Source organism: Thermobia domestica, chromosome 6 (assembly GCF_964235325.1).
Source record: "Thermobia domestica chromosome 6, izTheDome1.hap1.1, whole genome shotgun sequence".
Classification (NCBI taxonomy): domain Eukaryota; kingdom Metazoa; phylum Arthropoda; class Insecta; order Zygentoma; family Lepismatidae; genus Thermobia; species Thermobia domestica.
Window position 1 is genome coordinate 248,437,499 of NC_137459.1, and position 20,029 is coordinate 248,457,527.

At 35.8% G+C, this 20,029-nt stretch overlaps 1 protein-coding gene across 2 annotated transcripts in view; it reads right to left on the minus strand.

Annotated features, from left to right (window-relative positions):
- Crk (Crk proto-oncogene, adaptor protein) overlaps positions 1-20,029 on the minus strand; it is a 92,414-nt gene that overhangs the window by 57,121 nt on the left and 15,264 nt on the right. The window contains exons 2-4 of one of the 2 annotated variants that reach the window (XM_081762737.1): positions 12,940-13,170; positions 9,409-9,531; positions 3,343-3,547 (exon numbers count right to left, since the gene is read on the minus strand). In XM_081762737.1, coding sequence (XP_081618863.1) covers positions 3,343-3,547; positions 9,409-9,515 — 312 coding nt within the window. In that variant the 5' untranslated portion in view covers positions 9,516-9,531; positions 12,940-13,170. The remainder of the gene's footprint in view (positions 1-3,342; positions 3,548-9,408; positions 9,532-12,939; positions 13,171-20,029) is intronic. The other variant, XM_081762736.1, reaches the window with a different exon arrangement.

Sequence of the window (20,029 nt, forward strand, 5' to 3'; positions counted from 1 at the left end):
GCACCAATGACGAACACGACCGTAAATCGACCTTACAGAACAAGAATGGGTACTCAATGACAATCACACTACACAGATTTCTGTCAATTTGCAAAGCTCGAGACGAATCTCTATGCTGTCAGCTATCTCTGGTAGAAATTACGAAAAATTTTCTCTGAATAATGCAACCAAATGCTATCTCACTGGGTTTTGAATTTAGCTCGCCGATACCAAAAGCATGAGTGATAAATATTTAAAGTATGAGAGCACGACTATATTGTGTAACGAAACTAACCATCGCTTTTAACAGATCATCATTAACCTTTAGCTGAACCGTTTGAATTTAAACACAGAATTCTTTCTCAAGACTTGAGGTGAACATAGAAAATACTTTTCATACAAAACCATTTGAACAGGAAACACGAATATAAAACAGAAAACTGTGTCAATTTGTTTTAATGAACATTTCCTGAACTATAGAACAAACTGCAGAGCAATAACCTACACAACTACTCTCTGAATATGCTTTTACGTGCATAAAGCAAAGTAACATAATGATACACAAAGTGAAAAAGTGCATTACTGGAACGTGATTCGAATCCGGTATCTTTGGCGGACCGTGCCGATGCGTTAACCGCTACGTTAACCAGTTCGCTGCCAGAATAGCCATACACCCTCTCACCCTAGAAGTCAGTGTTCTTTCACTTAAACCACATGGTTTATACCACAACTTCCTGTTGTGCTTCGACAATCCAGTGTCCATATTCAGAACAACTCTGATGATTCTATTATCATTATATTAATGAAAGGAGGAAACAACCGATTTTAACACAACAAATCCTTTATAGACGCAAATTCAATGATACACAAAGAGTGAAAATGTGCATAACTGGACCGAGAGTCAAACTCGGGATCTTCGGCGTACTATGCTGATGACTTAACCACTACGCTACGCAGTGAAAGAGCACCGACTCCAAGGTGAGAGGGTGTATGGCTGTTTTGGGAGCGGACTGGTAGCGTAACGGTTAACGCACCGGCACGGCACGGCAAAGATTCCAGTCCAGTCATGCCCTTTTTCGCTCCTTGTGCATCAGTGAATTCGCACCCATACAGAATTTGGTGTCTTAAAAATCGACTGTTTCCTCCTTTATTAATATAAAGATAATACAACCGTCAGAGTTGTTCTCAATATGGGCACCGGATTGCCCAAACACAACAGCAAGTTGTGGTACAAACCATGTGGTCTACGTGAAGAAATCGCCTTCAAGGGTGAGAGGGTGTATGGCTGTTCTGGGAGCGACTGGGTTGCATAGTAGTTAACGCCTCGGCACAGTACGTCGTAGATCCTGGGTTTAAGTCACGGTCCAGGCATGCAGTTTTCATTTTTTGTGTATCATTGAATTCGCACTTGTAGAGGATTTTGTGTGTAAAAAATCAGGTTTTTCCTCCGTTCATTAATATAATTATAGTAATACAGTTTTAATATCACGGATAAAGCTCTGTCCTTCATGAAACGAAGTGATAATGTTAGGTATATATATATATATATATATATATATATATCAGATGTAACGGGATTGGTAATATGTAGATTAGTAAAGGAATATTAGCGTAGGAAAACAGTTTCATGTACAAATACTCTGAAGTTACACAATAATACGGAAAGGAAGTCTACATTGGTAACAACCTATACCTGTACTTGAATTTTTGTCTCGCTTACATTTCTAAAATCTAATTAAAAAGAATCATCTATATATATCATATATACACTCAATGACTGTATACACTATTTAAAATAAATAAATAAATACACTTCCGCTGGTGCTTCAAAATCGTAGCAAAAGAAAAAAAATGCCTAAGACTTGACCATTAATTGAAATAAAAAAATGGGGCGTATATTAACATTGCATGGATGTTAAATCGTTAAACAGTACAAAATAACAGCTTTTATATTTGGTTAATATCTTTAATCGCATACACTGAAAGAACTAAGTCATTAAGAGAAGGAAACTGCAATATGTACATTGGTATATATAAAATGGTAGAATAGATGACCACCTGAAATCACACTTGAAGAACAGACCTTCGAAATGCTTCTGTTCTGATCATGCTCAATAAGAGGGAAACAGGAACCATTACTACATTATTCCTTCGTCCCTCTATGCCCTTCCTCGCTTTGTCCTTTTGACTCCACATGGAAAAATCATTATAAAGCAGGAACAAAGGCAAGAATAAGCATTTTCATCCTCTCTTCTAATCCATTATACGATGTAAATATGAAACCAGCTTATATAGAATGACCGAGAAAATGGATATTTATGCATTAAAATGTAAAAGCACCATGAAAATTGGAAATCTTCGAAACTACCACTAATGACTCGTAAATATTGTTTAATATGTTATTACAGGCCTGACTAACGAAAAAAGCCTCGAACACTAAAATCCCGCATATAAGCCTTACAAAAGGACAAAGGGGAACGCAAAAGTTTTAAATTGAATTATTCTCATATCATGGAGCAATTAAGTATTTTGTAGAACCTATGAGGGCACAGGACATTACTTACCTTCTGTATCGTCCGGTTTAACAGAATAAATATTCTAAAAAGTCTCAGCCAGTCGAACTGATTCAGATATCGTCCGAACAATAGTACTTCCATCAAAATTTGTTATACAGGATAGTGATCAAATACCTAGATCAAGCTATGCGCAGTTATTATTATTTTCAGGATTTCTGTTATAATTAAGTAATCTATAGTGAAGCTAAGGTCACTACAACTTTCTTCAAATTCAGCTCAAATTTACCTCAAAGTACAGCCACATGTCAAAAAACACAATGAATTTCCACCTTTCCTTAGAAAACTCTTTATTTGCTCCCAAAAGCAATAGCTCTTAATGCATAGGCTACCAGCAAATCTTTCAAAGAGTAGAATACTAGGAGTTTTTTTTTTTTCCGACGATCTTGTACAGAAACTACTACTGTGCAGGTGTGACAAAAATGGAAATTCAGGTTTTTTGAACATGACTGTACAAACTATAATCTGGCTTATGAATATGTTACACATTTGACACAATTTTCTTTAATGTAGAAGACGAAAAGGTTCAACGAAAGTTTGTACACGAAATATCCCACACATTTATATTTAAAAACACTGAGCTTATCACAAACGACTGTGGAAAATTCTAATACAATAACAACGTATTCAAGTATGAATATCATTACGACGAAACACTATGAATACTATAGGCGCTGATTACGAAAATTGAGGTCACATGATTTTCATGTAGTTACCTTCTATTAAATGTCAAACTACATGCTGGAGACAGAGAATTAAAGATAAAAAGTGTAGCTAATTAAATACTCACACTTCCATCAAAATCATATTTAGCTACGACTTTTTCAATTCGTCTTGGTGCAGGCCTAATTAATGGTGTAGTATCCAAATAGTGGAGCTTGTAGAAAGCAAGGAGAGCTGGTAAATCCGAGAACATTTGATCCCCAATCCGGTAGCGCGTCTGTTCGCCTTGTTGGATTTTGTTAATGATGTAATGGCTGACTTTGCTGTCCTCTCTGTGCAAAGAAAAATAGATCAGTTAACATAGTTCTATAAATTATAGGACCTACTTTAAAACTACTGTATTCAACTTTTCAATTAATATTATTTACTAGCAGCGTTCACCCCGCTTCGCTGCGGTCACCCCGGAACGCAATAAACTTTGTTACTTAGATAATTTTTACTTTTTCGCTTTCAAGTGATATGATAAAAACCATAGAAGATTGCAGTAAATGTTAACATTATATCGCCTGTCATTTATGTTAACCCGCCCCGCTTCGCTGCGGTCACCCCCGAACGCAATAAACTTTGTTACTTAGATAATTTTTACTTTTTCGCTTTCAAGTGATATGATAAAAACCATTATAACGCCTGTCATTTATGTTAACCCGCCGAGTGACACGGTCATGCGGGTTGCATATAAATACGTTTATTTTTATACCTATGATGAACTAACAAAGGATTTGTACGTAATGGACACCTGAATGGTCAATTATCTCAAGACACTGGTAACTGAAAATTAAAGTGATATGATAAAAACCATCTAGGGTCCAAATCCTAATAACCCCCCAAAAATAAAAGAAATTGGTTCAGCCGTATTAGCGTGATGAGCGGACAAAGGATTTGTACGTTCTCTTTTATATATATAGATAATTAAACAAATTTCGTTCAACTTTTAGAATGAATACTACTACGCGAAGTTTTGTATCGCACGCTTGAGTCATGTGGGCTAATGTAGATTGGAGTCCCACCAAAAAATTCTCTCTGTTACTAAATAATTTGCAATGTGAATTCACACCACATTGATTTAAAGGTTTAATGAAACTGAAAAAGCACATTGGGCAGAATATGATTTTAAAATTCTGAAACTCAAGAACTGTTACACTTTTCGTTGGTGATATAAATGTACAGTTCATGCCATTCTCTTGTTATTGGTTAATATTATATGTATTAATGCAAACAAGAAACAATTTTCTAAATACGAGGTTTTCTTTTTACATATGCTATTGAGTAAACATTAGTTACTAATGAGCTGACAAGAACACGTTATTGGACGCTCATGAATTAAATATTGCCAACATTAGGCGCACAGCTCGATTACTCATTACCAATTTCATTTGAGAAAATGGAAGTATATATATATATATATATATATATATATATATATATAGTGCAGGAAAGTTAGCAGATTACTGTATGAGTGAAACTGATTAGAAGAGATGGTTATCTAGATAGAAATAGTAACTACGATAATGAAACCTGGAAGAATCAAATCATAAAAATGTGACTGTATGAAACGGAAAACAAAAAATAAGGGTTAACTGAAATCAAACGAATTTATTGGATCTAACAGTTTCCAATACAGAAGCTATCACATGTTGTACAGTTGGAATGCTATCAATAATCAAAAGAAATCACGTCATTGTGGCAGTGTGTCCAACTGGTGGCTTGCAGCCCACAAGATGTGGCACCAAATCCCTTCTCTAAAACTTGATTGCAAGCGTAAGGACGTGGTAATTTATAATATTTCGAGCATACTACATATTTCAAGATGTAAACGAGAAATAAAGAAGTGAACACGGATTAAATTTAATCGTTTACATCTTCTGGGTTCATGGTTACAATCTCTAAAAAAGTTGACAATGACATTATCATACTAATGTTAACAGGAAAAAGAAACATCTTCAAATGGCTTTTTAAATATTTCAAAAAATGATATTTCTTAACCACAGCTGAACTATACTAACATATACACTAGTACATATGAAGCTTTATACTAAAATACATTTTATGTAATTTTGACCTGCTCTGAAATCTAAGATTGCAAACAAGAAAATCTTTAAAATGTTGAGAAAGTATTTCATAAAACCAAGAGAGAAGAAAACACTATAACAAATATCGATATTGTTCATTATTTCTTTCATTACAATATTTAAAACACTATCCAGAATAGTAAAAAAAACATATTTTCTAATGACCTTTTGCTTTTTAGATTGATCCTTTATTAAAAAAAAAATGCGAGCGATAAATACTGCGTTTGCTCCCCCTTTAGCCTGTAGTATACCTTGTATTCGTCGGGGAATTGAGATATGTGACTCATGAGTTATTTTGGGGGAAACAATGGAAGCATGTAGTAAAGTAGTAGTTAGTACTATCAACGACGACGGAGGAGGAAATCAGCGTCGGACTCCCTGATCTGAAACTGACAACAGGTGTACAATAATGTTCAACTGAGGGAAAAGAGTCGGCAATGGGAGGTGCTGAAGTTCATCCTGATGTTTCTCAAACCAAGTCTCAATAGACCTAGTTGTTTATTGCGCCAGTGTCAGAAAGACGGGAGGATGGAAGTCATCTCAAAAGCTCAGATACGATACACAAATTTTTATTTTCATACAAGCATCACACACACATATTATACATATATATATATATATAATCGTATACCTTTCGGGTCTTAGTCTCGAGAGGCAAATTGGCACTATGTGGCAACGTTAGAAATAAAGAACCATCAAGTAAACCTACCAATCTACTAAATAGTTACATTTGTCCTTTCCAGATGGCAGTTAAAGTTGATAGATGTTGACACTAACACCACTTATTAGCATGTATGGGCCGATCTGTTGATCATACACTGAGTTCAAATTGGTGTTGATTATAAGTGACAACCGTACCATCCCCCCCACATCCCCGTAGATGTGTGTATGTGTTATGTATGTTGACGATACCATTCCTTCGAAACGTGGCTTCGTCAGTGAATAATAGTCATGCCTGAAACAGCATGACGGTAGTGGTATGTTCAATGAACCACTGGCATAATGCTTCACGTGGTTGGAAATCCGCTACGTCAGTCCTTGTACACTTTGCAGGTTGAATGGGTACAAGGCATTTTCATGTAACGCACTCCACAGTTATGTGACTAACATGCAATTCATGGCTAAGTTCCCCTGACTCATTGTCTAACACACGTCCATAACTGGTGTTCGTACAAGACGGGATTCGACCATCATCCACATGGGTGGGTCAATGTTTCATACATGCGTCGATAAATTGCTCCAAAAACCTTGTATGATGGTTGGCGTCTGTTAGGGAAACGCTCTTGATAGAATCGTAGTGCTTCACGCCCATTGCCATTTGTACGACCGTAAATGAATACCATGTCGGCCTGTTCGCGGTTTGAATAACGCACCATGTTTTAGTCGAGCACTGCCATTTGTCCTATTCAACATTTGCACCACAATGACCGTACTCTTGTACTGTAGCGTTTTGAACACAAGCGCCACCTCTAGACTTTCTAGACCACCATCTCTGAACTTATTGGTTTTCGATATCTACCGCTTCGAACTTACCGTTCTCACGCTCTCGGCCTTCTCTAACTCTGCCAATATGCTCCATGTTCATATACCATACAGCGTCGGCCCTCCAAACGCCCCTACTGCATCCCCTATAATGATTGGCGCTTGCAAGACTAAGGCACTGTTAAGAAAACAATGTTTATAAGACGCAACTGGTCATCTAAAATGTCCACATAAACACTAACTCGTTTGCGGATAAAAATAGAACCAGCAGAGTACCATGAAAGTGCAACCCATACCAACACACAGTCACTACTTGTACGAAGCAGGCAATCTGCTATTTGACGTTCGCTATACATAAACTCGACCTATTATATAAAGTGAGGAGAATGATGTGTCCATATTACTCTCTTCCAATCATTGGCGGCCCACATTCGGTATTCTCGACAGAATCTTTTTCGCACTCCCACGTTGGCGGCGGTGATCAGTTTCGATAACGCAACCTAATCGCAGACGCTGATTAGGGTTTAGGATTTAGGTTTCTGGGCTTTCGGCATCTATGGCCATTTAGCCCGTCACGTATTGAAGGATGACGTCCCTCGGTGAGCATACGAACCGGGGATATGAAAGGGAGAAAGGACTGGGGAGGGAAGGAAGCGGCTTGGGACCTATAAGTTAGGTACCACCCTGGCATTTGCCCGGTATGAATAAGGAAAACCCAGCAAGGCTCACCTGAGAAAGCGTTTTACACTTGTTCGACCGAGTACCCCCACCGGGAATCGAACCCGGAACCGGTCGCACCGAAGGTTAGCATCTACGCTACGCGGGGCCACTCGCGGATGTTGTGGTTATGGAGATCTCGTCGCAATGTAACTGTACAAACAAGTGATTTCAGATTCCTCCTGAACTCTGCAATCAATTGTGCCGGATTAGATCAGCGATTCTTTGTGACAATCCTCGTCAATGTTCGGCGACCCCAATCTTCCTCTTCTCTAACGATGTCTTGCCATGAGATCTGTATTGCATCACCCTAGACACTGGCTGATATATACAATACATTGCTAGTTTTATATACAGTTGATCCAATTAACTGCGCATGCACTATTTGCCCTCTTTAAAAATCATAGGGTTCTTCAATTATGCACCAGCACGTCTGACTTATTACATGTAACAATAGGTATTACAGAGCATCACGTACTATTTAATATCACCCAATACTGCGTCGCAGTAAAAGAAGGTTGAGCGCAGCTATGAAAGATTACGTACTACAGTACAAGAGTGTTTCATTATTTTAATAACTATATATGTTTGTAAATATACTGAATTTGGTGTTGGAACTTTGCCATTCACCGACTGGAATACGAACTTCTAAAGCTTTGTTACTATTAACTTACAAGCTAGGACAAATTTTCGATCTGAGGCACAATATAATATCCATTGGAAGTATTTTCAATGGCATAATTGTTTACTAATTATTTCAGGAATTAATTATATATATACATCCTTGAAGAATTGACGGATTTCGCCTTAAAAGCTCAAAAATCTCACACTCAATCTCTGATATTAGAAGAGGAAAAGAAATAGCAACTTATGGTTGAGACTTCTTTGCCGATACTATAAAAATGTCTGTTCACATTTATGCAACACCTCACTTAGTACAATTTACTGCAGTGCCAATATTACCGAAGATTTAGTTATAAACTGAAATTTCATAACGAGTTATGATGGCAGGCTAGACCAAAAGAAATAGCAATTGTTAACTGCTGCTACTAATTTTGGTATCAATGAATAAGTTACGTAATTTCGTCACTTCCGCTGTCAATAAAAGTACAAGGCTCGTAAAATCAGTTTTTCGGTTCGAAACAATACATTTGCAAAGTAAAGAACGCATACGGCGGTGAATGTTTCACTCTATTTTCATGCAGACACTTCTTGCCTTTAATCTATCCATTCTTATTTTTTTTCGGAAATGTAGGCGAAATAGCAATTCTCTCTTCCATTATAATGTTTATAATTCAGTACAAAACATATGTGAACTTTGTAACTTTCACATGTAGCACACTTCTTTGGAACGTACAGAGAATATATAAAACTGGAATCACGTCATGTTTTACCCGTCTATACGTCTCAAAATAGTCTCGTTAATTATGACCCCTTACGGAAATCTTATCTGAGTACTGTACAGCGATCAGCTTTTTATTATTATTATTATTATTATGAGAATTAAACAAGTATATTTAGTACTCAACATTGGCATTATGTGAGCTTCAATGTAATACCTTGTAAGAAGTATTAATTCCTAAATTTGAACATTATATGTGCTATCGTTAGACATATTTGCCTTATAGAAGTAAATATGAATATGTTGAATCTTATTAAAATCGACGAAATGAGCTAGAGGACTTCGCTCAAAAATCTCTGAAGCACTGACGATAATGGATGTACTTATCTACAAGCAAAACGAGAAGCTATGCCAGTCAGTCGACAGTAGACCAACCTGAGCAAAAAACTGTTCACATTATACAAAAAAATCAATAAATGATTTTTTTTTTAAAAAAAAAGCAATACTACTGACGTTAGCTTACCTTACACAAAGAACATAGTCGCCAGGTATCGTTGTGCTATCTCGAACAAGAAACACGCCACCTTCTCTTTCGCCCATAAGTAGGTCTGTTGCATCTTGCCTGGACATTTGTCCAAAATACCAGCTGAAATAGATAAATTCCATAACAGATATAAGTCACATACTACTATAAATATATATTTTGATTCTTGATTTTTAAAAAGTAACATGTACAAGACAATTCATTTTTCTCCATTTTTTCGAAAACTACGCATGAGCTTTTACATTCTCATACCAATTTCTTCAGCTCTATGAGATGTATCAATTGGTATATGTCTCGTCTTTGAGTATTTCTATTTTTCTTTTTTTTTACTTATTTATTTTGGTTAAACGCTAATATTGTAGAAATTATAAATCAAGTTTCTTAAATACTCCAGTTGCAGTTATATATAAGAATTTTTTGTTTGTTTCTGTTTAACATTAAAATCCAAAATCTGCCACAAATATGAGCAACAGACCTACAGATTGAGCCCGTATACCTATTAACCACTGAGGACACATTAGATTAAAAACGAAACTTCGACGAGAGCATTGTTACTCCGTATTATTCAACCAATCACTATCTCGAATAAATTAACAATGAAATATTGGTGCGAGGAGATAAGTGACATGAGGTGCCGCGAAGCACTACTACTAGCCCAGTAAATTTAAGTATTTATGTGAAAATAATTCATAATTAGCTGGAAATTTCAGAATTAGTTCCTCTTTACATGCAGAACGAATCCTGAAAAGTCCCCTAATTTTCCATGTCCGCTTCCATTTAAAATGATGGATCAAAGATGGCCGCCAACACTTTTGTCTTGTTTGATATTTTTTCACATATCTAAGTTAAAAATAAACATATTTCAATTATGAAAAACCCTATATACTGTACAAGAATTACTACTTCGATATATACCATAAAATGACCAACAAAATAATTCCATGCGTGTATATATTAATTTTATTGATGCCGAAAGGCAACATTTTTGTGCTAAGTTTTAGCTCAACTTATAAGTTGGGTACATTTATAAATCGAAAAAAATGTTATTAAAACTTTTCTTGTAAGGCTTCTTTTACGCTTTATACACGAAAAATATTGGCCACTCATTCAACATCATCATTATCATCGAAGCCGTAAGAGGGAGGAGCTGAATTTTTACAGATCTCTCCTAAGCAAGAAGTACAAAACTTGGAGCAATGCATGTCTGCCTTTTTGCATCGGCACGTTTCGTAACACTCCCTTCTTGCTATTACTTTGCAATTACAAGATTTTAGTGCTAGAAGTTCTCCGGAAGCTACAGGAAGCGTTGAAGGTACTGGGTTCAGTCTACCTTTCTTCATGAACCATCCCCTTTCAGTAGGGCCCAGCTTGTTTCCTAGCTTCTGCTGAACTTTAAGATAAACTCGAAATGAATGTTGTGAAATTGTTGCACTTCTTGGTGGAAGAGTTGTCAAGTTAAATTTGGAAGAAAGAGTTTTGGTTACTTCCTTATTGCACCGGATGTATTGCAGGTCATCCATAAATTGTTTTCCTTCAAAAAGATGTTCCCCCAATTTTTAATTAGCTTTTGGTGATCAAGTTGAGGAATATTGAACTATGAAATCAAAGAACGCAGTTCGTCATTTTGCTTTATCAACTTGAAAGCTATAGATTTCCTCTTACTGTATATTGCGGACGTAGTGTCACATCCAGTGGCTGCGTGCAGGAAGGGAAGGACGTCCTTCATCGACCCCAGTGCTTCTTGTGCTTTTGTTATACCATAGCATGTTTCATCGTACTTAGTACATTGGGGTAATAAAAAATACATGGATGTTCCTGGGATACTTCGTCCAATTAGAATTGTAAGAGATCTGTGTCAGTACCTATTACTGCGACTGATCTGGCACTGGTCTGACTTGCATTTATTGGAGTTGAGCACATTAGTGAATCTGCGTCTTCATCCACTTCCAAAACAGTTATTCCTTCAGATTGGAAATAGCCCATCATCGTTTGAACTAGTCTTGATTTGTTCTCGCAATTTCGAAAAACACTTGTTTAGTATTTGCCACCATGTTTTCGTCAAACATTTTTGACATAATCCTTCTTAGCCTCTTCACACTTTTAGTTGATAAGGCGCAGGTATATCCAACAGAAAATATTTCCTCACATGGACAGAAGCGTCTCTGCACAAATCTAACATATTTCAGGCATATATATCTGTAGGGGTCAGATTCACTCCATGCCAATGCGTGCAGAAGAAATCCTCCACCTACAATGGACGAGTAGGTTGATGGTGCCTTAAAACATGGCTGAACTGATTCAATGATAGCTGCTAAAGCTGATTTTACATTCTTCCTCAAGGAAACATCATCAAAGAGGGAGGGTGATCGAGCTGCTAGTTCATATTTGAGATAATCTTGTAAATTTTTATTTGACTTGAGCACAGCAGCAATCCTGATAAACATCTACGAAGGATTGAATTCTACACTTTCATTCCTAACAATCAATGTATTGCTTGCGGCAGATATTGGCATAATTCTTTTTTCCTCTGAAGTTTAACTTTCCCAAAGGAACCTCCTGCAATAGAGGATAGTAGTTTTTCACCAACTTTTTTGCACTGTCACAATTCGTTTTATCATCAGCAACCAACCCGGTAGCTATGTTTATCAATAAGTGTCTAGGACAATGTCGTTGAAAGGATTGTGAAGCAGTAGCTTTGTCAGATCAGAGTCATCTCGTGACTGTCTGGATGGCCGAAATTCAATATGTTGTTCTGAGGATACAAAACGTTTTTCACAAAAGTCTTCCAAAAATTCTGGTACTTTCATGTTCATAGGTCATGAGGAAACCCATCTTGATAAAATAGAATCAGCCATTACTCGACTTTGTGTTACTACCCCGGTTACTTTCATGGATTACATAAGACACTGTTCTATTATCATATCTGGCGATACTCCACTCCATACTTTGTCTTTTCTTCGAATAGTAAAATAACCTTCAGTAAATTTTCTGAATTAAGCGTTGTTCATTTTTCCATTCGACTCTTCCATTTGTTGTACATATAAATGGGCACATTTGGAATTAAAAAAAATGAAACTGCTGCGTGAAGGTAAGGCATCATTGATTTAATACAATACAAACGTAGTTCTTAGGCCCAACTAGATCTGCTTAAATGTACAGAAGGGTAAGTTTGACCTGTTCTATATACTGTAATCACAACCTGTCAGTTCTCGAGAAGTTTGTTTTCTACAGCCCTTTCTACACTGTCGATTAGTTGTTTGATGCTGATGTTCCCTTGAAGATCTTCAATAGGTTTTGTATTTGTCGGGTTTCCTCATTCAATTCTTTCAGACAATGTCCAAGAAGTATCACATACAGAATAATGAATGTCACAAAATGAGCTCTTAGGGCTTTGGAATAAGCATGACCGTTCACCATTTTCCCAACTGTATTATTCGAATACAACAAATCCCACATTGGACATTAGGTACCCAATAGTGCCTAGGTAAGATATTAGCAAGTGGAACCCACCAAGCCGAACAGCAATATTTAACAGATCAGTCCCTGGTTCTTCTGTGGTAACGGTTTTCATAGCTTTTCAAAACAATGGTTGATCCTAAGTCATTATGCATGCATGTCTTTTGTCCTAGGTTTTTTTCTAACATTCTTCTGCTGCATAAACCAGTGTTGAATAGATTGTATTCCTACTTAACCCGGTTAAATGTTTCACCGGAGATATGACACAACCAGATTCCTCGAAGTCTGAAATAAAATAGAGCAACTACATTAATGGCATCGCAAACAAAAGTCGTAAACTGATTAAATTCAGTATTTTAATCTATTTTGATATGGTAACTTGTAAAAAATACAAAAGCACGTGCACTATAATTATTAAAATACACTACAAGTTGTCGCACAAACTTAAATTCACTTCAGTATAAACTAATAATTCTGCACTGTTTGCAACCGATGTTCTTCTTATGGGAAATTTAAAAAAAGTAGATATTTACTTGTAGTTCAATCAGTTTGTTCAAAGTAGATGCAGTTTTCACTAGAATATACACGAAACATTTATAGATAATATGAACACATCGCAGACACCCCAGAAAACTTGGAAACCAATTAATATATCACTTATCGTGGAGCGCTTCTTGAACAACTACAAAACAGAGCCTGTTTTACTAGAATAGATAGCACGATGTAAACAGTGACGGAACTGCAATGTGAGTGATAAATGGGGCTGCGATATTTTTAGAATTTATTTAATTAATGTTGTTTAGGAAGCCACTTCAATCAGAACTGATATATGGAAAAGTAACGTAGAAACATTTAGAGTTATCTATCAAGTACCTAACTGTATACAAAAATGTAAACTTTGAGATCACAATGACCGTTTCAGTAAGAATCAAATATTTCAGCTATTTTTCAGTGCAGCCTAGGTTTTTGGAACATTCATCCGAAAACCAATATACAAAGAACTTTCGAATCACTTCTTATGATTTGCCAATTGTTTCAAAGTTATAAGACTAAACAGATTAACATTAAATTGTAAACCGAAAAATTTCACATTTTCACGTTAAATATCAATCTATACTAGGCATACAGCTTATTTACAATTCTTCTATTGGGTAATCATGACAGTCATCCTTGCAGAGTACACAAGCTTTTACACAATATAAAAATGTTTTTTGACTAAGATATGAAGGAAAACTTCACTAGGATGAGTAGTGTTTGGCGGCCATCTTTGATCCGCCACTTTGGATGGAAGCGGACATTGAAAATTAGGGGACTCTTCAGGATTCGTTCTACACATCTCTAGGAGCTAATCCTGCAAATTTCTGCTAATTATGAATTTGTTTCATATCCACCATATTTTTGGCTTAAATTTACTGGACTATACTCAAATTTTAGACGTGGTTCCTTTGGATAAATATTGTAATATCCTATGTGATGTTGCAAACAAACAATTCCACGCATCAGTGTTTACAAACACCACCACGTGGTTCGGCAAGGGGATACCCCGTCACATGCAGACGACGGCTTCTGGCCCTTCCCACGGAGCAGAAGACGACATCGGAGCAGCAGCGCCACCGACACCCAAAGGACCCTATAAATTGGCTGGACGAAGACAACCCAAGACAAGTTTTCTGGTGACCCTCCTCTAGTCTGCTACGGGATTACGCCTATCCTATCTCCTGGTTTAGCCTGCTACGGGACTCTGTGGAGATCCTGTCTTCGACCTTACGGTTAAAGACTACCTATTTCTAGCCTTTCATATTAGAGAGATTATTTTGTATAGTATTTTGTGAAAATATTTTTATAGTGGAAGCTTTTATAATAAAGCTGGTAGTGGGAGTCGATTCCGGACGCTCTTTTTATTAAATGCTCTACCTACAACCTATATGAGACAAAGTTTTACAATATATTTTGTTACTAAAGACACTGAAGTACCAAATCTTGAATATGAACAATGTATTGATACTAAACAGTTTACGAGCTATTACTTTGTGGTTTGACTTGGAAAATTTATAATAACTAGAACGTATTCTAATCATTAATATGTCAATAATTCACTCAGTGTATTTCAACTACGATTATACAATATAATTTACCATTATTTTATTTAGAATAATGCAATTTGTAGAGTTGTGTGAACATACATAATGTCTTAATGACAAACTTACATTATTCATCTCAGAAATGGTCATTTTCGTAGGAAACTATTACTATCTCGTTCGTCTACAAATTTTGTCAGACAAAAAATGTAAGAGCAAATTCACAAAGTATATAGATAAAAGTGGGACAAACGCCGTTTCTATCTCCTATAAGCTAGTCTAGGCGAAACTAAAACCAATGGCTAAGTAGCTAATACTTGTGCGCATCTGATGCCTTGGTTTTTCCCATAAGAGATTTAGCTGAATATTTAAAATAAAATTAGACTAAAAATCAGCATATTTACGTACAACTGATTTTGAGTAAGAGTCCAATTTTCACATGAATATGTTGCTAAGAACACCAAAATACTAGAAATAGGAAATTGTATTTCACTTCGCAAATACAGAGGAATGTTTTAACTTTATATTTCTCACCGCGCGGTTCTCTAGGATCATTAAATAGTACAGGTAATCGTGTCCACCTAAAAGTACACTTACAACCAACTCAAAAACAAAGTGGTCTAAGAAGGAATTCTTAACAACAGTGAATCTCAATACGTCTTAGTAGCTTTCTTTTATTGACTAAATACACTCCCTCTCTCACACACACACATCCTAATAATACGCGAAACTTTTAATTCGCAATTTATTACAGCATAATCTGAAAGCCGTAGGACATCATTCAAATAAAAGTTATCTGCTTATTATAAAGTTATCGTGTACAAATCAAAATAAAATTTACTGATATGCTACACACACACAAGAACATGAAACAATATGCATTCCACTGCAAGCTGAACGTTTATCTTTGAGTTTAGGAATATGTACGTAACGCCCAATGAGTATGTACGTTAAGGGTGAAGAGTGTTTAGCGAAAGTGAATGATTTATGGAAGAGTTAGTGAAATGAGAATACAGGTGGAAGCGGGAAAGCATTGAGAAAAATTACGGACACGATGTTGTCCACGTCTATTTATTACTGTAGGGAGTGAAAATAAAATAAATAAATAAATAAAAAACGTTAAACCAATAAAAAAAAAAAAAAATATGAATCATTGTTGCCACATTCAATGTCGTTTTCAGTTTTAGTAATTATTTTTATTATTACTATTAATTTCATCACCAAATGCCAGTGGGTTCAGCGATAAGATTTTTGAAATTCTTGCTTTTTCTCGTACATTTTTCGAATTTCTCAGTGTTAAATACTGCCAGATTTTCACATCACTGAAGTTTTGTTCATGCTCTCATAAGACCAAAGCTTACTGCTATAAGGCACATAAAAATACTGAGTTACACTGAACAGTATTACATTGAGCTTGTTATCAAGATGATACGGTTGGCATTAACAACTAACAGTCAATACTACCAACTCTTTGAGGTTTTTGATACAAAATATGGCATATCACCAGAACTCTGTACATTTACTACAAGTCCTAGTAAGACCAGTCATGCAATTTTAAATTTGTGCTGTCATTCTACCTTATTTCTCTTTTTCAAATCCTCCATTAACACTTGTCTTCATGCTACTTGCCGGATCGTTCCGATCAATACCTTCACTTTTCTTTCTCCAGCTTTTTGATTGTTGTAGCCTATTTCTTATTTTCGCCCTCCCTCCTTGTTTTCGCTCAAGATCCGCTTTCCAAGTCTCTTTGTAGCGTGTGTGTAAGTTTTGAAATGCCTGAACCATTTCCTTTGTTACATCTATCTTTCTCCACACCGCCTACACTATTCACTACTGCAATAATATGTCGCAATGATATCAAAGAGCGCTCATTTTGTTTCGGAATCAAACACTCATTATTAATCGAGAATACACGCTCTAGATTGGCATTGTCATATTACAATACCAACATCATTTTAACAAAATTACAAAGATTCTCAAGATCACTCTTGTGTTGATATCAAACTAGAGTATGTCTAAAATATGTTCTTTCCTAGTAAATGATTTTATGACTTCTTTAACTCCAGGTTTCGAACACAGTGTTTTATATTCTTGTGCAACTTTATCAGCCACAGGGCGTCGCATTTTGTTATTTTTAACAAAGATGTCCAAGTAAGAACATAAGTTCTTTTCACTACCATTAGGAGAGGATCTTGTATTCTCTGGATTTACACACTTCAGATCAATTCATATTTCAAAGGTGATTTCTCCACAATCTTGGTTGCAAAAGCATTTAAGCAGCTTCTGTACTCAATTCTAAATAGAAGGACATCCTTGTCAGACATCTTGGTACAACTTCCTAATGCTTGTCTTGTACAAAAGTCAATAGCTACTACTTTGGCACACAAAAGACATTCACCTTTATGAAGATAAATTTTAGGACGAGATGTTTTGTTTAAAACATCTGTCTTTAAGATGCGTTAGTTTTTTTTTTTTTTAACAATGTAAAAAGAGAATCGTAAAGAAAATGCGTTAGCAGGTCATTCATCTGAAATTTTCTTAATAAGGAGCAACTTCTTCAGCCAAGGGCAAAAAAATTCAACTTTTAACCATTTGTTTCTTAACTATTTTCAAAAGAGAAACTGAGACATTTTGGTTCCTTTCACTTCGTTCACGTACTTCACTAGGTGAGGCAAAACGCCCATTTCTTTTTGTGCTAACTGAACAAGCCTTTATTGAAAGTAGGTCTGGATCCAGTTATGGCAGTGAAGTTTCCTCTTTTAGAAGGGATATATTTGAAGAGGTTATAAATTGATCGTAAAATATCCATCTACCGGCATTAATGGATATTATTGTACTTAGTGTTTAATCTTTGGCATTATTTACGTTACATTTAAAACTAACGCGACAGGCAAACGGCTACCTGTATAATTTCAGTTTCATAACGGAATTCTTGTGCAACTCCAGTTTATTTTATTATTATTTTTTTTCAACACACTCAAATTCCTGTATAATTCTCACTTTTTTCGTACGCTGAACACCCTGTTAAAATCTGAACTTTATATTGACCATGATTTTCATTCTAATTTAATTTTTAAAAACGTCATGTAACTTTCTACACTTAGACTGGATCTCTATCACCACTACATTCTTACTTCTGTATTCTTCTCTAACCAAACACATTATTGCCAAGGGTTGTTGGAATTTTCCCCAGCCCAGAAGTACAGTGGTTTTTTCGGGGGGGGGGGGGGGGGAATTAAACCCACAGAAAAAGAAAACACAATAAAACCCAAAAAGCCAACCTCCAAAATTACACTTCAAAACTTCGATCGAAATTATAACCTTAATGTGATTATAATTACTTTCTTCAATCATGCTATCAGTACACGCCTTGTTTAGAATTAGCTTCAAATGTTTATTTATCCAGAGGTATCTCCAAAACAGAATAGCAAAGAAAACAAAAATATGTTTGGGAGTCATGACTAGCGATTTTTTTTTTTTTTTTCGCGCTCAATCAAATTTCTTGTATCAATATTCAACTGTAATTGGAATAAAAAGCAATGTGACTACATTTTCTTTCTGTAGTACATTCTCGTGTATTAGTACACAAACAAATAACATTTCTTTCTCCATGTGTCAATTTAATTACAAATAGAAAACTCTTCCCTTAAAAACCGAAATTACTAAAGGTAAGCTCCTATTTGAATAATTACACATATATAAACGAAAGGAAAAAAATGCATTAAAATGGGAAAAAAATCTTTTATGTTAATTACAAATGCACAAATCAGATTTCTTTTTGTAATACCATAATTTGAATTAAAGACACTACACTTAAAGCGGGAAATTACTAAAGATCTACATCTATTTTTTCAACACGACATTCGGATAACGACACACATCACATAAAAACGGAAAAGATTTTCATTAGAAACGAGATCGGAGAACTATCGAATTTTTCCTGCGTATCTGTAGAGTGTGATGTACAAATAGTACGAACAAAATATATTACAAAATCCCTTTTCTCGTGAAATCTATTGTAACAAAGTAAACTGGCCACTGGGAATGAAATTAAAAAACAAGCGGACTTCCTTATTTTAAAAATGTCAATTTAATAAAGCTGTTTCTCTTTCTTCATCTCTGCCTCCTAACTTCGAAATACTATTCCCGTGTTTGGCTTGGTGTGCTTCGAGAGAAATAAAAGGAATCATTAGTCGGAGCAGCTGTCCTAGGGGTCCTATTCTACCTCTTCGTTACTCTACAAAATTTCTATTTCCTTCTTTCTAGAAATCGAAATATAAGTGAGTGCCAATGGTGCAAAATCTGTCCCACGAAATGCGGAAGGGGTTTCACGAGTTCCCTTTCTGTAACAAGTGAATTTCATAGATTTCTTTATCTTTTTTCTTTTTGTGTGCGCGCGTGTGTTTTGTTTAACATCCCACATTATGTATCGATCCTAAGGGAGTTGGTAATGATGAGGCGGATAATAATGTGGGATAACGAAAGTGGGAGAACTCCGAGAAAGCCACACGTTGTTGGTCCATCACAAAGCCCACTTGGCCGGAGCTAGAATCGAACCAGGAACACCACGCGCAAGACGTGATCGCTCTATAACTGAGCCACCGTGACCCCTCCACAGTTTCATGTATACAATAGAACATAAATGCTTAAATGGTGTTTTAAGTATGGCTTTAAATGTACCTACAAAATTTAATATACTACCTAATAAGACCCACTGGCCTGTTTCACACATATATATATATATATATATAATCCTGATTAAAGGTGATAAGAAAATTACGTGCAGACTCGTCGGACACTTTCGCCCTCGTTTCTGAAAATACAATGTTAGCATAATATTTTCAATAAGTTTTAGAGAGAAATCTATAAAATAACCGTTTAAACAATTTTACTTTTATCGAGAAAACCATTTTCAAGCTCTCGGCGCTTCTTTAACAAAGCAGTGTCAGTCCGACAATACTCCCTTGGTACTTGGCTTGATTTGTACTATCCATACAAAATAGCCAGACAGCAAAATAACGTGCCAGAAAAAGAATTCTGTACAAGAATGTAACCAACCAACCGCT